At 52.0% G+C, this 14,906-nt stretch overlaps 1 protein-coding gene across 1 annotated transcript in view; it reads right to left on the bottom strand.

Annotated features, from left to right (window-relative positions):
• The window catches only part of LOC105540980, a 122,603-nt gene that overhangs the window by 17,162 nt on the left and 90,535 nt on the right, over positions 1-14,906 (bottom strand). Inside the window, exon 4 of the mRNA XM_011981767.1 lies at positions 1,608-1,699. Coding sequence (XP_011837157.1) covers positions 1,608-1,699 — 92 coding nt within the window. The remainder of the gene's footprint in view (positions 1-1,607; positions 1,700-14,906) is intronic.

Here is a 14,906-nt window from a genome sequence, read left to right on the forward strand (position 1 = left end):
GCACTGTGAATAGACGACCAAGAGAGGTTCAGGGTCTGGCTGCTGTTTGGACAATGACCACGAAGCTCCCTCCCTGTCCTTCATCCTCCCAAAGGCAGTTTCCAATGACTCAGCAGATCCATCCTGGAGTGCCGGGCCGTGGGCAGGGCTCTGGCCTCAGAGAAAGATCGCTCATGTTCCTTTGCTTGAGGAGGTCATGGTCAGATGGCAGAGGCAGACCCGTCAGCAACACACATCACCCACCTGCAAAGCACCAGACAAGAGGTCCCAGCAATGGCTGCCATTCCACGAGCACCTGCTGTCGACAGCGCTACTCAGTCAGTACCTAGTGTGTGCTGAGTCACAGGTGTTGTCATTAGCTTTCACAGCAACGCTCCCTGCTACAAAGTCTGTTTGATCATTCCCATTTTATAGACGAGGACTCTGAAACTCAGAGAAGTTGGGAAACTTACTCAGGGTCTCACAGCCAGGGAGTAGTTGAGCCAACATGTGCTCTGTGGGCCCAGCAGCATCAGGACAGCTCTGCCCACCCTCACCCCTCAGATGCGGGCTGGCTCAGCTGGGGTGGACTGAAGGCAGGTATGGTCACCTGAGCCAGGAGGTCGCAGTCCAGGGGTGGTGCTAGACTGCAGGTGCATCATTGCCCTCCGATTGCAGAGGTTCCTCAGGGTCACTCACATAAGTCCAGTTGACTTTGGCCATCCCAGCCCAGCTGCCAAGCAAGAGGCAGGAATTAGGTTCACTCTGTGCAATAACATTGTGTTTACCTGCTCACGATCCTCTCACCACGTCTAACATTCTTTAACTTTTCCTTTGGAAACTGTGCCTCTTGCCTACCACATACTCTTTGTCTAGGTTCTTTGACCAGGACAGAGCCCAGCCCTGCACCACTGGCGCTAAGGATAAACACGTGACTCAGGCCTGGCCAATCAGTGACTTCCATTCCACTGAATTTAGTGATTGACTCAGAGATGGGCATGCGTTCCAGGTTCATCCAATCAGAGTTTGCCCTTGGACTTGCGAAAATAGCATGAAAGAGGCTCTTTCTTTCCTTTCCTTATGGTTGCTAAGCTGGTAGACTATAAGACTGGAAGTGCAGGTGCCCATTGCAGGAGGAGGCTGTCTAAAAGAAAGCCGACACAGATAGACAAATCTCTGAAAGATGGAGTAAAATCAAAAAAAGAGAGATGGTCAGGACAGATAGAACGTGAGCCTCAGAAGACACAGACCCTTGTCTGTTTTGCTTTCTACTGTACACCTGCCTGCACAGGCTAGGTACAACTGCTTGAGCCCCTGGATCAAGGCTGACTCGAAGCCGGCAGTCTCCCAGATGTTTCGGTTTCATAAGCCAATGCAATTCTTTTTGTTTGGGTCAGTTTGCAATGTGTTTCTGTCACTCGTAAACCAATGAATGAGTCCCAATTCTGCTCTGTAGCCACCACCAGAAAACATAGTACCTGACATACAATAGATGCCAAGTAAACATTTGGGCAATCAAGGAAAAAATATGAATGAGCCTGGCCATTTCTCCCTCTCTGCTTCCCACCCACCGCACACAAGCTGCAGACAGCCTAATGGGCACCATGGCTCTGGAAATTAAAACTTACTGAACAATCAGCTGCTTCCCCATGGCAGCAGCAGCGTCTACCCACTGGGCCCTTGGAGGAGGACGGCAGGGCTCAGGGAGGTGGTTGTGTTTCTGTGCAGAAACACCAACCCCAGGAGATACTGGAAATGGGCTCACAGCTGCAGAGATGAGGTCTGGGACCCTGTTTCCCTGGCCAGTGGACACTCGGCTAGAAGGACAGGAACAGTAACTCCGCACACATCCACCGAGCTTTACAGTTCACAACGTGTCCACACAGCATGGATGAGCCTATTGGAGGAGGCAGCACTGAAATCCTGGCTCTTTGTCTTAAATTTTATATTGATTCGTAATATTTGTATGTATTTATGGAGTACATGTGAGATTTTGATACTCTGCCATTTACTGGCTGTGTGATCTTGGGCAAACCATGTCTCCTCCTTGGGGCTGGGGTTTCTCATCTGCACAGTGACCCAGCTCACAGGACTGAGGTGAGGAATCACTGGGATAAGAATTCAGCTTTGTGACTGGCACACGGTCAATGTGCAATCCATAGTCAGTACCTGAGCATTATTAGCCCCACTGTAGAGGCCCAGACACAGGGACTGACAGGTGGGCTGTGGCCCGCCTAGGGGGCTGCAGTGGGGAAAAGCAGGGTCTGAAGCCAGAGCCCTGTGACTCCCAGGCCAGTGCTCCATCCACTGCATCCTGGGCTCTCAGGAGGAGGCTGAGAGGGGACTGCCTGGTATCTCCCCAGGGGAGCAGAGATCCCAGAATCCCCACATTCTTCCAGGGAGCCAGCTTCCCGAACATGTGTCATCAGGTGGGTCCCAGGAGGCCCAGAAGGGTGGGCACTCTGCCGAGGACACCGAGGGCAGGGGTCCCAGGAGGGGAGCTGAGCCAGAACATCATTCCTCACATTCCCACTGTGCCTTAACAAAACTATACCTTAATTTCCGTTACCACAGAATGCATGCATGCGTGCTTGTGTGAATGAGTGAATTCAAATACATCATTCTACCTGGAGGAAATGGAGTCTCAGAGAAGTCAAGTGATTTGCCCAAGATCAAACAACCTGGGAGGCCAGAGGAGGCTCAAACTCAAGTCTCTGCCACTAAGGTCCATGCTTCTCCCCAGCCCTACCCTGCCCTGCAGAGCTTGGGTCAGGAGTTAGGAAAGGAAGAGGCCAGCATGGGCTGGAGGCATCAGGGAGGGCTTCCTGAAGGAGGGGGAGCCCAATCTGGTCCCTGAAGAACACACTGAAGAGGAAGAGCATACAGGGAGGGAGGCACAGCCCACAGTTTGCTGCTCCCAAATCTTTAGGACTCTGGGCCTGGATTTCTCCACAAGGAGGGTCAAGGTCTTCCTGGGCCAGGCTCCCCAAGACCCTCTCCTCAAAGCAAGTGGAGCTGCATCCAGGCAGGATGGGAGGCAGCTCCCAGGTAGCGGGTGGTGTGTCGGGTACAGCAGGAGCTCCTGGGAACTTCCTGTTCATTTGGTTCCCGGCCCAGGTGCGCCGGAATGGGAGCGGCACCCTTGCCCGTCTTCTGTAAGGGGGACCATGGTCTCACAAGAGCCTCTGATGAGGCCATTAGACCACATTCCATCAGCCAGTCAGCCCCACCAGCCACACAGACAATTGCTGCAAAGCACCTCATCAGCTGAGAACTGTGTAACCAAAGGGCCCTGAGATTTCCATTGCAAATTCCCCATGTGAGCAGCAGCCTGCAAAGGTAAGAATCCCCCCATTATGTCCACAATTGGGACAATTAGTCCATTTCTCTTTCCTGTTCCTGTAATGAGCCTGCAGAAGCAAAACAACATCAGGCGGGTATGAAAATACACATCAGCTCAGCTGCCGAGGGGTATTCTTGAGACTATTTTGGGAGCCAGATGCCTGTGTGCGTGGGAGATGCATCCGTCCTCTGCACAGATCAGCTTTCCAGATGTAGGCCCAGGAAGCTGAGCCGGCACTTCTTTGAAATCTCAAGTCTTTTTCCTGTAGTCTGCCCTCACTCCCTGTGGCTGGCATTTGGTGATGTCAATGAAATGCAGAAACTGAGGCTGGCACCAGCGGTTTGGAGATGGCTAAATGCCTCCCTAAATATTGTGGCCTAGGCGCCTCTCTTGCCTGACCCTAGTACCAGCCATCTGTCTGAGTCATATTGCCCGCCCTTGGAGGGACTCTGAAAGCTGCAGTGTCACCATTCTTTACGTAACACATGTGTGGACCACCTACTATGGGACAGCCACTGTGTTAGGGGAATCAATGTAAGCAAAACCAGCACGGTCCCTCCTGGAGCTCAGTCTAGAGGAGACAGAGATTCATCTAATCCAGAATCACACAAAGCAGCATAAAATGATATGTGCTCCAAACGAGAGGCTCAGGATGCGTGAGAGCACATGACGAGGGGATTTGAAGGCAGGCCGGGAGGGCGTCCCTGAAGATGTGACCCCCGGCTACCATCTGAAGAATGAAGCAGAGTTATCAGGTGAGCTTGGAGCTCGGGGAGAGTATTCAGACCAGGCAATAGCATGTGAAAAGGCCCAGCGGCCGGAGGGCTCTCGGCAGCCACAAAGAAGTTCAAGGCCTACGTGGCTGAAAGGCAAGGAGTGGGTGGGAGCCTGCAGAGGGAGCAAGACCCAGGACTGTGCAAGGGTCTCAAATGCCACGTTAAGGATTTGGGTCTTCATCCCAACAGCAAGGAGACAGTGGAGGGCAAAGAGGAAGCAAGGTTGATGTGATCAGATCTGTGTTTCCAAATCAACCCTTAGGCCACAGCACAGGGGACCATGATGGAGACAGTGTTGGACAGTGTGATCTGAAGGTAGGAGCATTGCGGCTCATCCTGGAGGGAGAAGGACAGCTTCCAGGACAGAGGGGTTGGGAGTGATGAGTGTCGGCATCTGTGTGGCATTCATTTAGCTATTTGACACGTGATTATTGAGCAACAACTATCTGCCTGACCCCGTATTCAGTGAGGAGGTGCCAGGATGAATAAGAACAACAAAGTCACTGTCCACAAGGCTCTTACAAGGGGAAGGCCAGGTATTTCCCCAATGTTTCAGGAAAGCAGCTCCCTGAGAAATGTCTGGGCTGCTGTGATAATCAGCTTTTATTGGGTGAGAGAGAAAAGACCAGCCAGGGATGTCTGGATATGAACCAATCACCCCAAGTAAATCAAGGGGACTTGAGGAAAGGACACAGGACAGAGTCAGGCCCTCCAGGACTGAGAGTCACCCAAGCCTGTCTCCCCTTCCTTCCCTGTGCACCGCCCTGGATGGTGCCCTTCAAGGTGGGCTCCCACAGCAATTCATTTTGCATCATGGGTCAGTATTTCCCAGAGCAGGAGCCTGAGTGGGCTCAACTTGGCTGATCATACAGCAGGAGGCTCCCAGCAACCCTGCAAGGTTGGCGTCCCCTTCCCCGCTTTGCACATGGCAAATGTAACATCAGAGAGGTGAAGATATTTCCCCGAGAGCTACTAAGTAATGATGTCCTGGTGTCCAGGCTGGTGGTGACATGTGAGAGCCCCATCGTGAGCAGGGAGGAAGCCATTCATCCAGATCTTCACATTGATGACAAGGAAAAGCTCCACCTGAGGGCAGGCACTTCTGAAGCAATAACCCTAGCAATACCCATTTAGAGCCTCCTGGGTACCAGGCACGGGCTCTAAGCCCCTCTATCTACTGATTTACTTCGTCTTCACAGTAACCCTTTGGAGTACATTCCAGTTATACATTGCCGCAGTGATGGTGTGCTGCAACCATAAGAGCGAGTAGCTTCAATCAATGGGTACTGATTTAGTTCCCAACTCTTCGGGTGGGCTGGACGATTTTGCTGCACTGGCCAAGCTCTCTCCATCTTCTGAAGTCAGCTGTTAGCTCATCTGTGTGTTGGCTTTGCTGATGTTGGCTGGCTTTCTCACCTATCTGAGGGCCGTGTGTAGGCTTTGATTATCCAGCAAGCTGGCCTCAGCTTGTTTAAACAGAGATGTCAGATTTCCAAATGGGGGAGTCCCTTGAGGTGCAAGCTTCAAATCGACACCTTCACATGCAACATATTCTATTGGTCAAAACAAGTCACAGGACCGTGCATACTGAGGGAGTAGTAAAGAAACGCCTCCTCTTCATAGGGGAAGTCATATGCAAAGATGGGTAGGCTACTGGGGTAGGCACCATTATAATCAACCTACTCTCCAGAGGAGAGCACTGAAGTTCAGAGAGGTGCAGTGGCTTGCTCAAGGCCACGGAGTTATCAAGGGGACATGGGCGAGTTTTATGCCCAGGTCTATGCTCTTCTCCATGGCTCTGCTGCTTCTTGAAAGCTGTGAGCAAACTACAGACAGAGAAACCCAGGGCTGGGAGAACCTTGAGCTTCCAGGGTCCTGAGCAGGAGACTCCTGGGGTTAAGGAAGACCCCGAAGCCCTAGTGAGGACTCTGGCAGCTGGAGGAGAAGGGTCTTTCTCTCCCAGAGGGGCAGAGGGCCACCTGAGCAAGTGTCAGAGCTTGGACATTAGGGTCAGCTCTGTTGACAAAAGGTGAATCTGAATTAAACTCATTCATTCATTAATTCTCCCATTTACCCATCCATCCACTCAGTAAACAAACTTGGAAGAGAATCCTCTCGACATATTCTGCCCTGGCATTGCCTTTCTACTGGTCATACCCATTCATTCTTTAACAGTCAGTTCAGGTGTCTCCTCCAGGAAGCCCTCCCTGATATGCAGAGTTAGTGCCCTTTCCCTCTCCTGCCACACACTTTGTGCTTTTGCTGCATCCTGGCTGGGGAGGGGGGAGGGACTCTCGATTGTCACTGATGATATATGTGCCACTGTCCACTCCCAGGGTCCTGTGAGAGAGCCAGTCTCCATAGGGCAGGCCAGGGTCCCATCTTAATCACCTCTGTCTTCCCAGATGACTGAAGATTTCAGGAGGGCAGTGCAGAGCCGTGTGCATCTCAGGGACTGTGGCTTCCTGGGGTCTAGAATACTGCAGGGCACAAAGCAGAATCTAAAATACTGGATGGATGGAAGAAAGAAGGGAAGGAAGGAAAGAAGAGTTAGGGAGAGAGAACAGGGAGAAGGAAAGAAAGAGAGGGGCCTTCCTTCCTAGGCACAGCATGAGGGAAGGAGACAGAGAAGAAAATTGCAAATTCGGAGGTTGGGAGAGGTGAGGGAAGCAGAAACATTCAAACATTAAAAATGGTCGCACTGTGACCTATGACATTTCACTTAATCAGGAACAAATCACTTAGTACTGCGGGTAGATCTGAGAGCTACTCAGAGTTTGCTTTCAGAAGCTTTCTGGAGTGAAACATTTCTCCCCGGACCTGTCTCATGCTGAGCCACATCCAACCCGATTCCATGGGTCAGGGAGACATTGTTTCCAGTGCCTCTGCCTGGGCAAAAGAGCAGAGGTCCTGACCTGAGGCTGGGTTTGGGTGGCTGCTCCATCCAGAGTGTGACCTCGGACGAGTCACTCAACACCCAGAGGACCTGGACAGTGGGAGTCTCTCCTTTCCTTTCTTGCTCCTCCCTGGCCTCGGACCATCTTTAGGGTAGGGCCCCATCCTCTTCCTGGAAGTCATCTAGACTGCCCGTCCTCTGGACTGGAAGGGTGAGAGCCAGGCTAGGACGTCAGGCCAGCTGGGCTCGATCCAAGCTGCCCTCCATTCTAGGTCCTTGCTGCCCCAGAAGGTGACAGCAGCATCCACATCAGTGGGGAGATGTAGGCTCTTGTGCCCCACCCCGGAGGTCAAATGAGCCTGACTCTGCACTTAACATGCACCTGAGGTGGTGGGTGGCCACTTTAAAGTGTGAGGAGCCCTGGTCCAGCCGGTGGGGGAGACAGAGCTGTCAGAGGCCTGCAGGAGGGCTGCAGGGACAACCGGGCCTGCCTCTCCCCAGAGGGACCCAGCGATTGCCCCGGGGACTTTGACACTCACAGACACATCTCCACATGGGAGATGTCATAGGTCACAGTGTGACCATTTTTATTGTTCGAGTGTTTCTGCTTCCCTCACCTCTCACAACCTCCGAATTTGCAATTTTCTTCTCTGTCTCCTTCCCTCATGCTGTGCCTAGGAAGCAAGGCCCCTCTCTTTCTTTCCTTCTCCCTGTTCTCTCTCCCTAACTCTTCTTTCCTTCCTTCCCTTCTTTCTAAACCTAAGACGGTCACACTTCCTGGCTCTGTGACTTGGCCCCATCACCCCACCTCTCTGGGGTCACAGCTCCCTCCTCTGTAAAATGGGGACAATAACAACCCCTTGTCCCAATTATCATAAGGATGGAGGGAAGTAATTTGCATAAAGCTGGGAGTGACCAGGCCTGGTGGGGCCTGCCCCTCTGTCCTCTCTGTAGGAACCTCCTCTGCCCTATAGCTCCTTCCTTCCCTGGGCACTTCCCGGTCTCCCTCTCAAGTTTCCCTCCCGCCAACCACAACCTCCCCAAATCTGGCATTGGTTTCTCATCATCATCTCTTTTCCTTCCTGGTCCTTTTCACAGCATGGAATTATTTGGTTGTTCATTTGCTCATTTTGCTTGGTTACTTCTGCAGTCAAGAGCTTCGTGATGGCAAAGACCTTGTGGGTCTCAGTCACAGTGTGTCCCCATCCTTAGCACAGAGTCTGGCACATAGAGGAGCCCGATCAATACCTGCTGGATGGAGGGACGAGGAGCGGGGCTGGGCTGTATCAGTCAGGATGGTGAAGTGCATAACAAACAGCCCCTACATGCCTGTGGCTTCACCCAGGAAGAGTTTATTTCTCTCCCAGGCAAAGCCCAAGTGGCTGCTGCTGGCCTGGGGCATGTCCTCCAGGGGCTGTCTCTTCTGAGCGGTGATGCAGGGATCCAGATTCCTTGATCTGGGATGATGTCATCAACATGCATGGCCTCCGGGGAATCAAGGACAAGGAAGTGAGTGAGGAGCAGGTGCCCAGATGATTAATCACTTCGGCCAGAGAGGTCCACATCATTTCCACTCACATTCCACTGGCCGGAGCTACATGGTCACCCCACCTAGATGCAGTGGGGCTGGGCCAAGTCATCCCTGGCTGGGCAGCCCCTGCCCAGCACTGGCCCTGCACTGTGAAGGGGAGTGTGAGCCCCTGGACAGCATGCCTGTCTCTGCCCCTCTGCGGTGGTGATTGACAATGCCCTGTCACCCTGGGCCTCCTCCTGAGGCCCCTGCATTCCTCTCTCTGAGCCTCTGACTGACAGGATGCCTGGTCAGGAGGGGAGAGGGGAAGGGTTCCCAGGGCTGCCTCCACACTGGGCTCAGAGATGGGGGAAGATCTGGTCCATTTCAGCTGATTGTGTTCAGAACCTTCTGTGTCTGCCAGGCTGCTAATTTGGTGCCATCTGCATGCATTCCCAGCACCAAAGCCCTGGCATAAACAAGTTTTATTTTATGGTTCTTAAAGAAAGTTTAAGCAGAGGTGGGGAGAGATAGGAGGGGGACCTCAGAATGATCTAGTTCTCTGGGAACCAGGGTGTCATGTCCATCTGCATTCTGCCAAGAGGGCTGAGTGGAATTCACAGTGGGCAGAGGAAGGTTGAGTGGCCTGGGGGATGATATTACTGTGACTTCCTACCTCCCCATAGACTGGGGCTGCTTGGGCCCGAGTCTTCTTGTTCCCAGTGTCCAACCCACGGTCTGACCCAGAGCAGGTGTCAACAAACTGCTGCTGAGTAAAACTGCTGCTGAGTGTAAGAATGAGCAGTGGTGAAGGGCAGGGTGGGGAGAGGCTGAATGGGATGTAGCAGGAGGCCAGGTAATTTCTGTGTTAAGCACTGTAATGAATTAGTCCATGGGAGGAAGCCTGGGATGGCCTGAAAGATCCCAGCCTCCTGGGATGACACAGTAAGCATGACCTGCAACTTATTTCTTCAACAAGGTGACAGGATGTCACTTCCATGATTTGGTTACAAAAGACTGTGGCTTCTGCCTTGCCAGCTGATTATTTATATTGCCTTCTTGTGTTCTGGGCTTTGGTGAAGCAAGTTGTTATGTGGGAGACACCCCCGTGGCAGGGAACTGAAGCAGCCTCCAGCCAAGAGCCAGCCAGGAACTGAGGCCTGCAGCCTATCAGCCCTCTAGGAACTGAGTCCTGCCAACAAGTGCAGGAGCTTGGAAACAGATGCTTCCCCAGTCGAGCCTTCAGGTGCCATCCCAGCCTAAGCTGATATTTGGATTGCAACCTGTGAGAGCCACTGAAGCACAGGATTCAGCTAAGTTGTGCCCAGATTTCTGCCCCACAGAAACTGTGAGATAATAAATATGTATTGTTTTAAGCCACTAAATTTGGGGGGCAATTTGTTACACTACAACAGATAACTAATGCATATCCCATCAAATCCTCTCAACAACCCTGTGGAGTGCATGCTGATTAGCCTCTTCTGAGGATCAGGATACTGAGGCACAGTGCCATGTAGGGGGTTCATAGGAAAGCTGGGATTCAAAACTTGGGTTTGTCTGAGCTGAAACCTGTGCTATGCATTATTTACTGACTTGCAAGATCAGCTAAGACATAAAATTCACCCACAAACCCATAAAGAAGAGGAAAATCTAAAACTCAAAGGAATTATGTAAATATAAACCCACACACAGTTACTTGCAAATCCTCCTTCTTTCTCTTCATCATATACACTCTGATTCATTCTAAGCTCAACGTCTGCACAGTGGGGAAGCCACTTGTCAATAATCTCAGCGCAAATCACCTTTGGCACTGATATCCCTGTAATTTGGTTGGGGGAGGGTCCAAGGCAAGTGGAGAAAAAGATTATGGTGGCCAAGACAAGTGGGAGCAGTTGAAGAAACCGATGCTGGCATATTTCCCAGTCTCCACTCCCATTTTTAAAGTAGAAGGTACTTCAACATTCCTACAAAGCTACCTCCAAAGAAGGACTCTCAGGGACTTTGAGCCCTGGGGCAGGTGGAGGGGACATATGCATATTTGGTGGAAAGGCTTTGAAGACAAGAAAAATGATGGGGCTTCAAGAAGATGGCCAATGGGCACACTGGAGGATCCCTGCCCAGGGGAAGGGGCTTTGGGTCACCTCCTGCAGACGGATGGTAGTGGAGGAGTCCTAGCCTGGGAGTTGTTCAGGATCCACAACACTGTAGCTAACTCACTCACTGGGGGATCACTGGGGATCGAACTGACCCCTCTAACCCCCAGCGTCCTCATCTGCAAATTGTAAGGTGAACTTTGAGGATGTGTCACTCATGGAACACATGTGGGTAAGAACAGAATCTTCCAGTTCCATCCAGTCTCCTTTTTCTCCCTCTAAGCACCCAGAAGGATGAGAGAGCAGCAGAGGTCACCCCAGCCCTCCCCTGGCAGGAGATGTGGCCCCACCTCACACCATGCTCAGCCCATGCTCCTTCTGATTCTTTAGGGACAATCACACAGGCCATTCCTGAAATGCACTGGGTCAGCCTGGCCTCCTGTGAGCTGGGCCCCAGCTCATCCGTATTCATCCTGCATGCAGCTTCTGCCTGCAAGAAGTGGCCATCAAGGTATCCATCCCTGAGCCTGCCGAAGGGCATGGAGGTGGGAGTGGGGTGACCTATGCTGCCTGGAGGTTCAGGATCAAGCCCTAGAGAGCCTCTGTGTCACTCAGTTGCATCACTATGAATACTAATTGATGAGAGCAGACACATATCAAATGCCTACTATGTCTCAGGTACTGTGTTAGTTATATTCCAGGCATTTTTTCACCTAATCTTCAAATTCTTATCCATGTCTCATGACAAGAAAACTGAGACTCAAGGGGATGAAGCGACCTGCCCAAGGTGGCACAGCAAGGAAATAGCTGAGCCAGAATTTAAACCAAGAGCCTGCGCCCTTAACCACCCTACATCACTTCCCTTCAATGAGGGCACCCACCACGAACCCAAGTTCTGCTCCTGTGAATTTCAGGGCAGGAGCCAGGTGGCTCAGATTCTGCAGTGGGGGTCAAGTTCCCTACACTCCAGGTGATATGGTTTGGTCGTGTCCCCACCCAAATCTCACCTGGAATTGTAATAATCCCCACATGTCAAGGAGGGGGGGGGCAGATGGAGATAATTGATTCATGGGGACAGTTTCTCCCATACTCCTCTCGTGGTAGTGAGTAAGTCTCGTGATACCCAATGGTTTTATAAATGGGAGTTCCTCTGCACAAGCTCTCTTGCCTGCCGCCATGTAAGAAGTCCCTTTGCTCTTCCTTCATCTTCTGCCATGATTGTGAAGCCTCCCCAGCCATGTGGAACTGTGAGTCAATTAAATCTCTTTCTTTTATAAATTACCCACTCTTAGTTATGTATTTATTAGCAGCATGAGAATGGACTAATACAACAGGACTAACCACCATCTCAGGCCCCTGTGTTCACTGAGGCCCTTTGCCTGGTAAGCTTGCTTAAGGCTGGTGATCTTCTACCTGGTGATGTAGAAAGATGCTGGGGTGAGGAAGAGGATGTTTCTGAGAAGTCGGTAGAGCTGGTGGCTGAGGACAGCATTGGGTGCTGCTGGGGCATTGTGAGAACTATCACTTATTCACCAATGTGTGTGTGTGCCTTCCCCACAAGAGAGAAAGACCTGCAAAACCAATCAACTCTGGTTCCAGTGAAGTGCCCCTGGCAGAGCCGGAAAGGTGTTACAGGGTTTGTTTGTGTAGATGGAAGAAGCTGACCTGTCCTGCAACCGGAAAACAGGAGGTGGGAGGAGGTGGGCAATGGAGCCCTCTCTCTGCATGGAGACGCTTCAAGGAAGATAAGGGAAAGCTTATCAGGCAGCATTCATGGTGTCAACAGCAGACAAGAAATGTTTTTAACACTTCAGCCTTGCCAACACTCCCTATTTATCTCAAGAAACACAAGTGTTTTTCTTTCTTTCTTTTTTTTGTTTCCGTTCTCCCCCGCTATAAAATGCTCAGAGTCGCACAGTGCAAGATGAAGGGTTGACACGCGGTGAAAACTCATTTTTAGATTCCATCAAGTTCCATCAGCCGCACTCCCCCTTCAGCAGAACCCAGCAGACCAGTGGGCAGAGCCAGCAGGCAGGGGGTGGAGGAGGCAGGGAAGGGCTGGGGTGGGGGACAACCTGAAGGAGGGGTCTAGAGGGTGGGCAGTTCTGGTGAGAGGGCACCCACTGGATGGGCTTATTTGGGTCTTGGAGTTATGGTAAGGGTTGGGGAAGGGAGATGACAAACATTTAGGGCAGAACTGCCTTTAAACCAGGTCACCAGAGGCCCCTTTGCTTTGGAGGGCCCCAACTAGGCTCTTTCCCACTGGGACCCAGTGGCTCTCCAAAGGGCACACAGCAATGTGATGGGCAGAACCTCTGTGTCCAGGCCTCAGTCAGCTCAGTGTGTCCAGCCTGAGCCGGGTCCTCTATCAGAGAGCCTCCCATGATTCAGGCCTTTAGGGAGACTCATGAATGAGAACTATATGCAATTGTTCTTGAGCAATATTAGCACCAGCAGTGCCCCCTCCAGCTCTATTGGCACAGGGAGCAGCTGCAGCAGGAGGAGCTGGCTGAGGAAGCAGGCTGGTGCCCTGGCAGCTCCCTGGAGTGTGGGGCTGAGGTTCCAATGCCACGTAAGCTTCTGCAAGGCAGGCACCGCTGTGGCTCTCAGAGGGCCCCCCATGCCTATAGTCTTCTCCACTTCTCTCCTGGGAGCTTCAGCAGCCTCCACCTGCCCATCAGGACTCCCCCTCCCTCCCGGGATGCTGTATTAGTCCGCTCTCACATTGCTAAAAAGAACTACTTGAGACTGGGAAATTTATAAAGAAAAGAGGTTTAATTGACTCACAGTTCCACAGGCTGCACAGGAGGCATGACCGGGGAGGCCTCAGGAAACTTATGATCATGACAGAAGGCAAAGAGGAAGCAAACACATCTTACCATGGTGGGGCAAGAGAGAGAAAGAGCAAAGGGGAAAGTGCCACACACTTTTAAACCACCAGATCTCATGAGAACTCACTCACTATCATGAGAACAGCAAGGGGGAAGTTCGCCCCCATGATCCAGTCACCTCCCACCAGGCCCCTTCTCCAACACTGGGAATTACAATTAGAATGAGATTTGCATGGGGACACAAATCCAAACCGTATCAGATGCTCTCTGCACTTGGCAGCCAGGAGCATGGGAAGACGAGACTGCACTTCCAGGTCAGGCACTTGGGCTCATCACAAAACTGAGAGCTTCAGCTTCTGGAAAGTTCTTCTTTCCTTGAAAGTAAGTAGCTGTTCACCATTATTGGTGGTGATGGCATCTTAAACCAGCATTATTATTGAATGCCTTGCCCATTGCCCATAGGTGGGAATCATCTGTGGTTCTGCTGGGAGGGGCTCAACTGGGATGAGGAAGCCTGAGGGCTTTGAAGTCAGCTCCATCACTGAGCAGCCCAGCTTCCCTGATCAGGTCCCACATCTTTATTATGGAGCTAACAGTCCCCACCACAGGCTGGGGAGGGGAAAATATATTATCCTCTGTGTGCCCTCCAGACCCACCTCCACCCCCTCCCCTGCTCTGTACAAGGAGACTGACCTACACGGACAGCATCAACAGGGCTCCAGTGCCCTCCTGTGTCCTGGCTTCTGTTGGGTTCTGGAGGCACCAGAGGAGACCAGGGAGTGGGAGAAGAGAGAGGCAGGGGCGCTTACTCCCTGGTTCCCTCCCTTTGAGCCATGGCTGCAATGGCTGCGTTCCTCTCTTCTGGCCCTAGCCCCATTGGGCAGCCCCTCTCCCATGCCAAGACACTGATCAATATGCCAAGAAACTGATGGGGTGTTGGTTTTTAATTTTAATGAGACCTGGTGGGTTTAAGTAGGGGAGAGACTGAATTTCATTCCACCTTTTTGAAGGCTCCCCTGGGCTGCTGCAGGGGAGGATTAGGGAGGCACACAGGGGTGGATGGTGGACGTGCTGGAGCTATTGCAAGATCCAGGCTGCTCTGACGGAATTTGGTCCACGATGGAGGGCAGTGAAGATAAACCCAACATCAGCTAGGACCGGGAGCCAGAGAAACTGAACCTGCAGAGAAACTCCAGGGTAAGGGGCCAGGAACCCCTGCTGAGCAGGGAGGCAGGGTTAGGGAAGCTCAGTGTAGAGGAAGGACAGGTTGAGGACCCAAGTGGAAGCTGGGAGCTGCTCTAGGTCTTAGCGAAGAGCTGCCTTGAGCAGGGATGTTAGAAACCAATAAAGTCCTGCAACTCTGGGCAGCCTGCATCTCTACACGGCGCTAAACTAGTGCCATGACCCTGGCGCTTTCTCCCCTTCTAATGGTTTCAGCATGCACACTCTATCAGTGCGGGAGGGGCAGCAATGTGTAC

Source organism: Mandrillus leucophaeus, unplaced genomic scaffold (genome assembly GCF_000951045.1).
Source record: "Mandrillus leucophaeus isolate KB7577 unplaced genomic scaffold, Mleu.le_1.0 Scaffold23, whole genome shotgun sequence".
Taxonomy (NCBI): domain Eukaryota; kingdom Metazoa; phylum Chordata; class Mammalia; order Primates; family Cercopithecidae; genus Mandrillus; species Mandrillus leucophaeus.